Genomic DNA, 13,195 nt, shown 5'->3' on the forward strand with positions numbered 1-13,195 from the left:
CATGCAGCCCAGGGGGAGGGTAGCTCAAGGCCTCAGTGGCCAGGGCACCCGGACATGGCGGGCGGTATGGGTGCCAACATGTGGTGCAAGGTGGAGGTTCGGCCACCCTCAGATGGTGGGGTGTTGTGTTCCGGGGGTACCAGGGGCACAGTGCTGCTTACTCACCTTGGCCGCCCTGAGGAAGTTGTGCAGTTTTTTTATGGCATTGCTGACCGGTCCAGACGGTGTTGCCCATTGTGCTGAAGACCTCTGCCACCTGAGGGTGCCTCGGCACTGCAAACATCGACGGCTGGCAACCTCCTTCCTGTGCCGATGTATAGGATCAGCCGTCTTCCTCCACCGTGTCCAAGAGGGTCTCCAGTTCGACATCGGTAGATCGCGGGGCTGTTCTCCTAGCTGCCACCTTGTTGGCCGGGATGGTGTGTGTGGGGAGTGAAGTGTATATTTGTGGCTGCAGCTTGTCAGCCTCCTGAGTGTCAATCACGGAACTGGCAAATCCGGCCCCGTTTCTCATTGGAATCGATTGTGTTCCATGGGGCGCTGATGCTAGCCCCTTAACAGTAGCAGAATTGGTCCAGGTGTGGGTCAATCTTTCTGTCATCCACGTCCACAAATTCTGCATTGGCATCACACTTAGTCTCAGAAACAGGGAAACCCGCCCAAGAACTTATTGTATTGGATGTAATATACCAGCACAGATAAAGGATTGGCTAATGAACAAGAAAAGTGGAGGTTGGGATAAATATGCAATTTCCAGGTTGGCAAACTGTAATTCGTGGAGTGCCACAGGGATCAGTACTGAGGCTGCAACTATTTATAATCCATTTTAATGGCTTGAGTGAAGGGACCAAGTCTATTGCTGCCAAATTTGCCGAAGATACAAAAATAGGTAGGAAAGCAATATGTGAGGAGGAAACAAAGGTCGGAATTTCCTGGCCGTTCATGTCAGTGGGATCTTCCAGTCCTGCCAATAGCACAGCCCTGCCATGGATTTCCCGGTGGCTGGGGGTGGATTCAACAGGAATCCTCGTTGACAAAGGCAGGACCAGATGATCCCACCGCTGGCCAATAGCGAGCCACCTTCGCCATTGTGAAATAAGTGGTAGGGGCGTGCGGAAAATTCAACTCAAAGAATCCGCAAAGAAATTTAGATAGGATTAGTAAATGGGCAAAAATTTGGCAGCTGGAATATAATGTGGAAAAAAGTGAACTTGACCACTTTGGCAGGAAGAATAAGAAAGCAGAATATTATTCAAATGAAGAGAGACTGCAGAATGCTGTACTACAGAGGGATCTGGGTGTCCTTGTACATGAATCAGAAATAATTAGAAAGGCAATTGGAATGTTGGCCTTTAAAGCAGGGACATCTTGCTACAACTGTACAGCGCATAGGGGAACCTGCACCTGGAGTCCTGTGTACAGTTGTGGTCTCCTTACGGTAGGATATACGTGCATTGGAAGTAGTTCAGAGAAGGTTCATGAAGCTGGTTCCTGGGATGAAGGGATCGTTTATGAGGAAAGGTTGAGCAGCTTGGGCTTGTATCAGTAGAGTTCAGAAGATCATTGAAGGTGCCAGGAGAGTTTGAGAGAGCAGTTAATGAAGCAGATAGTATTCTGGGCTTTATTATTAGGGGCATAGAGTCCAAGAGCAGGAGGTTGTGTTGAACTTATGTAAGGCACTAGCTAGGCTTTAACTGGAGTATTATGTACAGTTCTGGGTGACACACTAAAAGGATGATGTGAACATGTAATGATAGGGAGATATTAGAAATATGGGTTCAGAAATGGGGGTCCAAAAATGAAGCAGGTAAGCAGAATGGAAAACTGCGAGCAGTGGAGGCAAAGGGATACGCGCAGACCTAGCTGAGTCACATTCAAACCTAGCCTCGTTCGGGAATGCGTAATGTGATTGAGCAAAGACCCATTTTTCTTCAGGACATTCCTGCAGGTCCAGACATCCTCCCATTAACAGAGTCTGATACTTAATGGTCAACCAGGGGCACGGGGCTTGAGGGACGCGGCCGTGTTCAGGGTAGGATGGATCGGCCATCTTTGTAAGGGACAGATCTGAAAGAAGCCGCCATGTTTGGGGAATAGGCGGCCATCCTTTTGGGTAAGCGTTCTCCAAGGCGGCCATCAGGACTCACGACAACGCAGAATCGCAGAGCTGCAACCTATAGCCAAGCTCCGCACACATGAGTACGGCCTCAACCGGGACCTTGGATTCATGTCGCATTACATTCACCCCCCCACCATCTGGCCTGGGTTTGCTAAATCTGACCAACTGTCCTGGCTTGAGACAATTCACACCTCTTTAACCTGGGCTAACCCCTCTCTCTGGCTCTGTAAAGATTTAATTACCTGCAAATGCTCACATTCAAAGTATCGTCTTGCTTCTTTGACTTTGTGTATATAAACGTTTCTGGAACCTATCTCTCCATTCACCTGAGGAAGGAGCAGTGCTCCGAAAGCTAGTGATTTGAAACAAACCTGTTGGACTTTAACTAGGTGTTGTAAGACTTCTTACTGTGCTCACCCCAGTCCTACGCCGGCATCTCCACATTAATGGACCAATAATGGAAATCTAGTTGCATATGAACGCCCTAGCTCCGAGTTTTTGTGTAGACGGGAATGGGCTATCAGCCAAAAAATGAGAACAGATTTAGGCTTGACCACCTCAGGAGCGAATTTTTTTTTGAAGGGCTGGGTGGAGTTTAGAGAGAGAGAGAGAGACAGAGAGAGAAATCTTTGGGGGGGAAAAAGGCAGGCAGCGAAGCAGGTGGGCAGCCAGTGGAGGATGTTATGACAAAGACCCACAGAAGGAAATCACGAACACACGGTCGTAAAACAGACAGAGAAGCATGCAGAGCGCAGCCAGCCTGGTCAGGAAACCTGCAAGCTTAAAGATACAAAAAGCCATGGGACAGATCATGGGAAAAGCCACAGAGAAAGAAAGCTTTGACAAAGGATGCGGAAAGAGATGTCACTATTAGAAGGAAATTGCTTTCCAGATCAAAGTGCTGCCTTTGCCTGGATGAGTAAGTGGAAAAAGAGCTGAGTTTAAGGCCAAGTGTGTTTAATAGGAATTTGTGTCAACGTTTTTTTAAAAACAATTTTATTGAGGTATTTTTGGCATATAAAACAATGACATTGTATAGTACTGTACAAAAAGAAAAGCAAATAACGCATAGTACAAACCACGACTCCATTCTCGCAAGGACCTGCCTAAACCACCCCCTACTCTACTCTACCCTAGCGCCCACCCCCCTCCCCCTGCTGACGATAATTCTCCGTGAAGAAGTCACTGAATGGCTGCCACCTCCGGCGAACCCCGAGAGTGAACCTCTCAAGGCGAACTTAACTTTCTCTAAACTGAGAAAGCTCGCCATGTCCGATAGCCATACTTGGTCTTCGGGGGCCTTGAGTCCCTCCATGCCAACAGTATTCAGCACACGAAATCCCGCACCTGTAAGTATCTAAAGTCATTCCCTCCCACCAGCCCAAACTTCTCCTCCAACGCCCTCATACTCGGGGGGCTCCCTTCCAAGAACAGATCACCCACCCTCGCACCCCCGCCCTCCGCCACAGTCGATATCCGCCATCCATGTTCCCCGGGGCAAATCGGTGATTGCCGCAGATTGGGGTCCATACCGATGCTCTCACTTCCCCTATGTGCCTCCTCCACTGGCCCCAGATCCGAAGAGCCGCTACCACTATAGGGCTGGTGGAGTACCACGCCGGCGGGAACGGCAGAGGCGCCGTAACCAGGGCTGCCAAAGTGGTGCCCCTGCACGAAGCAGCCTCCATCCGCTCCCAAACCGACCCCGTACCCACCATCCATTTCCTTATCATCGCTATGTTGGCCGCCCAGTAGTAGTTGCTGAAGTTCGGCAATGCCAGCTCCCCTTCCCCTCTGTTCCTTTCGAGCATCACGTTCCTCACCGGCAGGGACATCCCCGCCCAGACAAATCCCAGGATAATTTTATTCAGCCTCTTAAAGAAGGACCTCGGGATGAAAATGGGGAGACACTGAAATATGAACAAGCATCTCGGGAGAATCATCATCTTAACAGTCTGCACCCTCTCCGCTAGTGACAGCGGGAGCACATCCCAACTCCGAACCTCCTCCCTCATTCGTTCCACCAGTCGGGACAGGTTGAGCTTATGCAACTTGCCCCAGTCCCATGCCACCTGTATCCCCAAGTATCTGAAGCTTTCTCCTACCATCCTGAATGGCAACCCCTTGAGTCTACTCTTCTGCCCCCTCGCCTGAATTATGAACAACTCGCTCTTAGCCATGTTTAATTTATATCCTGAAAACCAGCCAAATTCCCTCAGGGTTTCCATGATACCGTCCATCCCCACCATTGGGTCCGATACGTATAACAGCAGATCGTCTGCGTATAACGGGACTTTATGTTCCACTCTCCCCGGACCAGCCCTTTGCCAGGGGCTCTATGGCCAGCGCGAACAGCAGTGGGGAGAGAGGCAGTCCTATCTTGTCCTGCGGTGCAGTCTGAAGTAATCTGATGTTGTCCTATTCGGCCTTACACTAGCCTCTGGGGCCTGATATAACAGCCTAACCCAGTCAATGAACCCCCCCCCCAAAACCAAACCATCCCAGCACCTCCCACAGATAATCCCACTCGACCCGGTCAAAAGCCTTTTCCGTTTCCATAGCTACCACTATCTCTGCCTCCCTGCTCTCCGGGGGCATAATTATCACATTATACAGCCTTCTTAGATTGGCCACCAGTTGCCTACCCTTTACGAATCCGGTTTGGTCCTCTGCAATTACGTCCGGTACACTGTGCTCAATTCTAGTCGGCAAGATCTTGGCCAGTAATTTAGCGTCTAAGTTGATCAAAGATATTGGCCTGTAAGACCCACAGGCCTCCGGGTCTTTACCCCTTTTCAGAATAAGCGAAATAGTGTCCTGCGACATCGTCGGGGGTGGAACCCCTCTGTCTCTTGCCTCGTTAAAAACCCTGACCAGCACCGGCCCCACTATCTCGGCAAACTTTTTATAAAACTCCACCGGATACCCATCCGGCCCCGGGGCTTTACCTGACTGCATGACCTTCAGGCCCCCTAATACTCTTCGATCCTGACCAGGGCCCCCAGTCCAACTACCAAACCCCTGCCCACTCTTGGGAAGGTCAGTCCGTCCAGGAATCGCCTCATCCCCTCCGGTCCCCTGGGGGGTTCAGAAGTGTACAGCTTACTATAAAAGTCCCTAAACACCTTGTTCAGCCCTGCCGGGTCCCCCACCAGATTTCTCTCCCCGTCCACTATCCTTCCTATCTCCCTAGCCGCTTCTCTCTTCCTTAGTTGTTGCACGAACATTCTGCTGGCCTTCTCTCCATGCTCATATATCGCGCCTTTTGCCTTTCTAAGCTGCTCTACGGCCTTGCCTGTAGTCAGCACCCTGAACTCGGCCTGCAGCCTCTGTCGTTTCCTGAGTAACTCTGGTCTCGGGGAGCCCGCGTAGCTCCTGTCCATCCGTATAATTTCCTTAACCAGTCGGTCCGTTTCTGCCCTATCTGTCCTGTCCCTATGGGCCCGGATTGAGATAAGCTCCCCTCTCACCACTGCCTTCAGCGCCTTGCAGGGCACCGCTGCTGAGACTTCTCCGGTATCATTTACCTGCAGGTAATTTCGCATGCATCTCCTGAGTCTCTCACACACCGCCTCGTCCACTAGCAATCCAACTTCCAGCCTCCATTGTGGGCGCTGAAAGCTATCCTTACAAATCTGTGGATCTACCCAGTGCAGAGCATGGTCCGATATGGCAATTGTCGAATATTCTGCCCCCACCATCCCGGCCAGCAAGTCCTTACTTATGACAAAGAAATCAATTCGGGAATGCACCTTGTGTACGTGGGAGTAGTACGAAAACTCCCTCGCCGACGGCTGGCTAAATCTCCACAGATCAGCTCCCCCCATTTGCTCCATGAACCCTCTCAGTTCCTTTGCCATTGCTGGCAACCTGCCCGTTTTTGAACACGACCGATCCAGGCTCAGGTCCAAGACTGTCCCCACCCATGATCAATTTGCACGAGTCCAAGTCGGGGATCTTCCCTCGCAACCTCCTGATAAAATCCACATCATCCCAATTATGGGCGTACATACTAACCAAGACTACTCTCACCCCTTCGAGCTTACCCCTAACCATGACAAATATGCCGCCCCCGTCTGCAACTGTACCCTCCGCCTCAAATTGAACCCTTTTATAAATCAGGATCGCAACCCCCCTAGTCTTAGTGTCGAGCCCCGAATGAAAGACCTGACTAACCCAGCCCTTCCTTAGCCTAACCTGGTCTGCCACTTTCAGGTGTGTCTCCTGCAGCATGACTACATCCGCCTTCAGAACCCACAAATGTGCGAACACACGTGCCCTCTTCACTGACCCGTTTAGCCCTCTAACATTCCAGGTGATCAGCCTGGTTGGGGGGCACTTCGCCCCCCCCTTTGCCAATCAGCCATCCCCTTTCCTTGGCCAGCCCCCCAGCCATGTGTCACGCATCCTCTGGCCCGCCTCCTGGCCAGCTCCACCCATGACCTCCTCACTGTTGCCATGCCCAATATCCTTCCTTGTCAGCAGATCAACTCCCCCCCTCCCCCCCACGAGTAACACCATCCTACCACCTAACCCCTGCTCTAATCTAACTATATAAACACCCCACACCTGGCTTCCATTGACTAGCCCACCCAGCTAGCCTGGTGGCTCCCAGCTTCGGCGCCAGCGCATCTAGCACCCATTGTTCCCTGGCTCCCCTCCCCCCGGCCCATCCATACCACTTCCCCAACCCAGCCCTGCTTAAACAAAAACTCTATACAAGTCAGAAACATCGTCAACAATAGTGCAATTTGAATCAAACAAATAGAGATAAGAAATACCATGCACTCTCAGCCCTTCCCCTCCACAGACAAAAAAAGATTGCAAAGAAAATTCCCGCGAAACCCCCATCACAGCCGCACCTTTTAAACTATTTTCTTTTAAAAATTTTCGCCCTACCAAAACTCCAATCAAACAAGAAACCCAAAAAGGAAACATTCAAGGAAACCCCGAAAAAGAGCAGGAAAAAACACATCGCAACCAATACATCAACCTAAAAAGGTCGAAACCACCCCCCCCAAAAGAACAGACCCAAGCATGCAGGCATCTCTCACAGCGAGAGAGAAACGACATAGACATAAAAGTTCTACCATGAGTCCAAGAGTCCTCAGCTCAGGGCTAACTCATGCTTCTTAACAAAGTCCATCGCCTCCACGCGTTCCTCAAAATGGTGGTGCTGGCTCTCATATGTAATCTACAGTCGCGCCAGAAAAAGCAGCCTGAACTTCACCTTGTTCTTATACAAAATCTCCTTCACCTGCCTGTAGCCTCCCCTTCTCCTGGCCACCTCAGTACTCAGGTCTTGGTAAACACGCAGGGTGCTATTGGCCCAAGTACAGCTTTGTGTGCTCTTGGCCCTTTGCAGAACCCGCTCCTTGTCCAGGTATCTGTGGAACTGGACCACCATCGCTCGTGCGCGACCCCCTCATCGCGGCTGCCTCACCTTCACTCTGTGTGCCCTGTCCACCACCGGCGGGCGAGGGAACACCTCGTTCCCCAGCAGTTTCTGAAACATATCCTCCACATACGCAGCAGTATCCAGCCCCTCAGCCCCCTCCGGGAGGCCAACGATTCTTACATTCTGCCGGCAAGATCTGTTGTCCAGGTCCTCCAGCCTTTCCAGGAGCATCGTTTGCTGATCCCTCACCCTCCGAATCTCCACGTCCGCCACCGTTTGAAAGTCGGCCTGCTCCTCCACCGTCTTCTCCAGCTTCTGGAGCGTCTCAGCCTGATCATCTAGCCTTATTTCCAATCGGTTAATCGACTTCTGAAGCAACTCCAAATTCTCGTGCTTCAGAGCTAAAAAGCCCTCCTGCATGGCCTGTAGCAGGTGCTCCATTGTAGGCTGGGCTGTCGGCGCCTTGCTCAGGACATCAGCCATATTGGTCTTTCTCACAGCCCCCACCGTGCCCTTGCTTGACCACTTCTTCTGCTGTTTATGGTCCCTCCGGCTTCTTAAGTCCATACAACTCTGTATGGGTTCAGCGCCTGAGTACTATTGCTTTCCAGTTCCATACTCAAAAGCGCGAAAGAGTCGGGGGAAAAGGTCCAAAAGTCCGACTGAAACGGAAGCCACGAAAAGTAACCTACTCCCTCATAGTCGCCACCGGAAGTTTGTGTCAAAGTTAAACTGTATATAATCTGTGAGTGTTGGAACTGTGAAGTTTGAAAGTTAAATAGTGTTTTATTTTCTTTCGTTTTGATAAAGTTTTCTTTATATTGAAGTCCAATTTCTTATATTATCACTCCCAGAATGAATCAATCTTTTCAGTACAGTCTTGAAATTTAAAAACGTTAAGCATCTCATTCAGTATCTTCACCTTTGTTGGAGAAAGTGCAGAAGAGATTTACGAGATTGGTTCTGGGGGTGAGAAACTTTAGTTATGAGAATAGATTGGAAACGTTGGGACTGTTCTCATTGGAGAAATGAGGCTCAGAAGTGATTTGATAGGGATGTCCAAAATCATGAGGGGGCTGGACAGGAAAAAACATAGAACATAGAACATTACAGCGCAGTACAGGCCCTTCGGCCCTCGATGTTGCGCCGACCTGTGAAACCACTCTAAAGCCCATCTACACTATTCCCTTATTGTCCATATGTCTATAGGAGCAACTGTTCCCGCTCGTAAAAAGATAAAGGAGGAAAGGGCACAGATTTAAAGTGATTTGCAAAAGAAGCAAAAGTGATGTGAGAAAATACTTTTTCACACAATGGCCGCGATCCAATGGCCGCTTTGAACCGGAAAAGCAGCTCGCCGCGACGCAGCGTGGCCGATAAAAGACAGAAGACCCCACTCACAGGATCTAACTGGCTCGCAACGCCTCATGAGATGCAACGCGATTTCATGAAACGTTACGATGTAAATCCCGACCATTGTGTGCGGGATAATTTTTTGGCAAATCAGCATAATAGAGAGTGACGGCTAGTCTCACTCTAATGTGCAGATTCCCGAGGTACCTGAGGCTTTGGGATTCATCCCCTTTGCCTCAGAGGCCTTGGGCAATGCCATTCAATACTGGTCCCCAGAAACAGTGACTAAATGGGGTTTCCTTGGGGATCGGAGGCCCTCAGTTGCATGTCTTTTGGGCAGGATGGTGCCCTGACACTGCTGGTGCTACCTGGGTGTCTTGGCAGTTCCAGCCTGTCAGTGCCACCTGGGTGCAAGTGTGGCACTATCAAGGTGCCAAAGTGGCACTGCCAGCTGGTATGGGCAGTGCAGGCTGGCACTGCCCAGGTGCCAATCTGGCTTTTTTTGGGCATGCATAATTGGGCTGGGGTACCCTGCATAGGTTTTTACCTTAGTGCGTTCGGGTCGGGAGGGTAGTCGGGGATTGCTTTGAGGACCTTAGAGATCGGGATGCCATTTAAAAATGGCGTCCTGATCTCTTGCTACACTGGGGAGTTCTGGCAAGCAGAGCTCCCAGTGTACAATACGGGGCTATGTGTGGCCTCGGCCACGCGTTCCCAGCTGAAGCCACTTATACAGCGCGAGTGGCATTTTGTAGCCATATGTTTCTCAGCGCTGTGAGTTAATAGTGCACACTATGGAACTTTGTTCCTGATTACGTTAATTGAGCCTAATGAGTGGCTCGGGTCTGGAAAGCGCTGTCTGGAAGTGTGGTGGATGCAGTTCCAATCGAGGTGTTCAAGGGGACATTAGGTGATTATTTGAATAGAAACAATGTGCAAAGGTACAAGGAAAAGACAGGGAATGGAACGAAGCCAGAATGCTCATTTGGAGAGCTGGTGCAGACACGATTGGCCAAATGGCCTCCTTCTGTGCCGAACAATTCTGTGATTCACTGATTCCTTGAAAGAGAGGTGGTCTTATTCAAAAATATAAGACTCTGAAGGGTTTCCACTTGTGGTGGAGTCTAGAACTAGGGGGCACAAAAATAAGGGGTTCCCATTTAAAATGAAGAAGAGGAAGAATTTCCTCTCTCAAAGGATCGTTAATCTTTGGAATTCTCTTCACCAGAGAGCAGTGGAAGGTGGGCCATGGAATATATTCAAGGCTGATTTAGACAGATTCTTGCTGGACAAGGAAGTTATGAGGCTGAATAGAAAGTAGAGTTGAGGCTACAATCATTTCGGCCGTGATCTTATTATGATCTTCTTCAGTCCAATGCTGACGAAGTGCTCTAGTGTTAGAATTGCTGTCTTTTGGATGAGACATTAAGCTGAATGTGCCCCTGCCACTTCAGGTGGCTATGAAAGATTCCCAGACGTACTATTGGAAGAGGAGCAGGGGCATTCTTCCCAATATCCTGGCTAATATTCATCCCTCAACTAATGTTATTAAAAACAGATTGTCTGGTCATTATCACATTACCATGTGTGGGAGTTTGATGTGCATAATCAGCTGCCATCTTTCTGGGCTGATGAAAGGTGCTATAGAAATGCAGGTTTCCTGCAACAAATTTAAAAACATCACCTTCTGAAAAGAAAGCACATGTTTAATTTCTTGACTTTGGCAGGAGAAAGGGGTGAATCTCATTCACATTGAATCCAGGCCTTCGCGCTTCAAGAGAGGAGAGTACGAGTTCTTTATCGATCTGGACTGTGAAGATATGGCCAGCCTCGAGGAGATCCTCCACAATTTGCGACAAGAGATCAGCGGCACAGTTCATGAACTTTCACGGGACAAGAAAAAGGACACAGGTAACGGAGTCCTTTTTCTCTCAATTATTAAACAATGGTGGGTGCAGTTAGGGGGGCAGGTACTTAGATACATAGATACATAGAAGATAGGAGCAGGAGGAGGCCTTTTGGCCCTCCGAGCCTGCTTCGCCATTCATCATAATCATGGCTGATCATCCAACTCAATAGCCAAATCCTGCTTTCTCCCATAGCCTTTGATCCCATTCTCCCCAAATGCTATATCTAGCCGCCTCTTGAATAGATTCAATGATTTAGCATCAACTACTTCCTGTGGTAATGAATTCCACAGGCTCACCGCTATTTGGGTGAAGAAATGTCTCCGCATCTTTGTCCGAATGGTTTACCCAGAATCCTCAGACTGTGACCCCTGGTTCTGGACACCCACCATTGGGAACATCTTCCCTGCATCTACCATGTCTAATCCTGTTAGAATTTTATAAGTCTCTATGAGATCTCCCCTCATTCTTCTGATCTCCAGCGAGAACAATCAGGTGTGTGGGAATGGGGTGTGGGGAGATGTAGGGTGGAGGAAATTGTGCATGATGAGGGTAGTTGTATAGGATGACCAGGTTGTGTGTCGGGGGACGGGGGGGGGGGAGAGATCCTGTGTGCAGGTTTGGGGATTATGAGAGGTGTTGGCTGCCTGGGGCATTTGCAACAAAGTAGTATCAGTCAGAGCAAGGGGCTGGATTCTCTGCCGGGGGGTTCCTCCAGTTCGCCGGCAGCGCACTCATGTCCGCGGATTTCCCAACAACCTGGGGTGCCCATAATGGGAAATCCCATTGGCCAGCTGCCAGGACGGAGGATCCCGCTGTGGCGGGGGTGCACCGCACCAGAAAACAGGGTGCAGCAGGAAGGATCATCCCGCCCAAGGATTTATTGGGTCAGACCCTGTTGATAATGAAAGATTTATGGTGGGATTTTCCCCACCACCTGTGGCGTGTTTTGCAGGGTCGTAGGTGACCGGTCATTGGCCGGCCAAGGGATCGTCCAGTCCCACCACTGTCAATAGGGTTTCCTGCCGTTCACATCCTCTGCCTCCGGGGAACCTACAGTTGGGGTGTGCAGAAATGGTGTTGCAGGGGGGGGGGGGGGGGCGGCGGGGGGGGGGAGCGGTGTTGGTGGAGGTTGCTGTTAGTGGGACTGGAAGATTCTGTTGCCGGGAATAGCAGGAAAACCCTGCCCTTAGGTTTGAGTTTAGAACTGGGGTTAGGATTGGATGTTAATTGTGGATTAGGACATGCCGATTAAAGTGAACACAAGAAGACATGAGTATTAGGAGCAGGAGTAGACCATTCGGCCCCTTGAGCCTGCTCTGTTATTCAATAAAATCATGGCTGATCTGACTGTGGCCTTAATTCCACTTTCCTATCTGCACCCATAACCCTTGACTCTCTTGTCTGTCAAAAATCTATCTAACTTGTTCTTGAATATATAGCCAATGACCCAGTCTGCAATGCTCTCTGGGGAGAGAATTCCACAGACTAACAATTCTCTGAGAGAAATAGAATTCTCCTCATCACTATCTTAAATGGGATACCCCTAATTTTTAAACTGTCACCCCTAGTTCTAAACTGGGAAAGCTGGGTAAAGAGGGATACGGGCCAAATGCGGGCAATTGGGACTAGCTTAGTGGTAAAAACTGGGCGCCATGGACAAATTGGGCCAAAGGGCTTATTTTCATGCTGTAAACATCTATGACTGTATGACTCTATGACACCCCCACAGTGGGAAATATCCCCTCAAAATTCAACCTTCCAAGTCCCTCAGGATTATATGTTTCAATAAGATCACCTCTCATTCTTCAAAATTCCACTGAGTCCAGGCCTGACCTGCTCAACCTTCCCTCAGAAGACAACACTTTTAGACCAGGAATATATCAAGTGAACCATCTCTGAGCTGTTTCCAAGAAGTCAGATCTAAATCAGGATAGGGTCACCCCACCAGCCTCCAGCCTCCATGTTTAAAGAATCATCCACCACCAGTTCTGCCAACTCCAGTATGATGCCACCACCAAGTACATCCTCCCCTCACTCCCCTTTGCAGAGACCGTTTTCTCTGGGATACCTTGGCCCACTCCTCCATCACCCCCAACACCTCACCCTCTTCCCACGGCACCTTCCCATGGAATCGTAGAAGGTGTAATACCTGCCCCTTTCCCTCCTCACTACTTATCGTCCAAGGGTCTCAACACTTTTTAAGTGAGGCAGTGCTTCACATGCACCTCCTTCAATCTGGACTATTGCATTTGGTCCAAATGCAGTCTACTCTACATTGGAGAAACCAAGCGCAGACAGGGTGATGGCTTTGCAGAACACCTTTGGTCCGTCCACAAGCAGGACCCAGACCTTCCTGTTGCTTCCCATTTTAACTCACTGTCCTCGTCTCATGTCCACATGTCCGTCCTTGGCCTG

General features: G+C 49.8%; 1 protein-coding gene across 1 annotated transcript in view; it reads left to right on the forward strand.

The window, feature by feature from the left end:
- pah (phenylalanine hydroxylase) overlaps positions 1-13,195 on the forward strand; it is a 121,987-nt gene that overhangs the window by 43,101 nt on the left and 65,691 nt on the right. The window contains exon 3 of the mRNA XM_072484769.1: positions 10,598-10,781. Within this exon, the coding sequence (XP_072340870.1) occupies positions 10,598-10,781 (184 nt within the window). The remainder of the gene's footprint in view (positions 1-10,597; positions 10,782-13,195) is intronic.

The sequence above is a fragment of the Scyliorhinus torazame genome, chromosome 19, assembly GCF_047496885.1.
Source record: "Scyliorhinus torazame isolate Kashiwa2021f chromosome 19, sScyTor2.1, whole genome shotgun sequence".
In the NCBI taxonomy this organism is placed as follows: domain Eukaryota; kingdom Metazoa; phylum Chordata; class Chondrichthyes; order Carcharhiniformes; family Scyliorhinidae; genus Scyliorhinus; species Scyliorhinus torazame.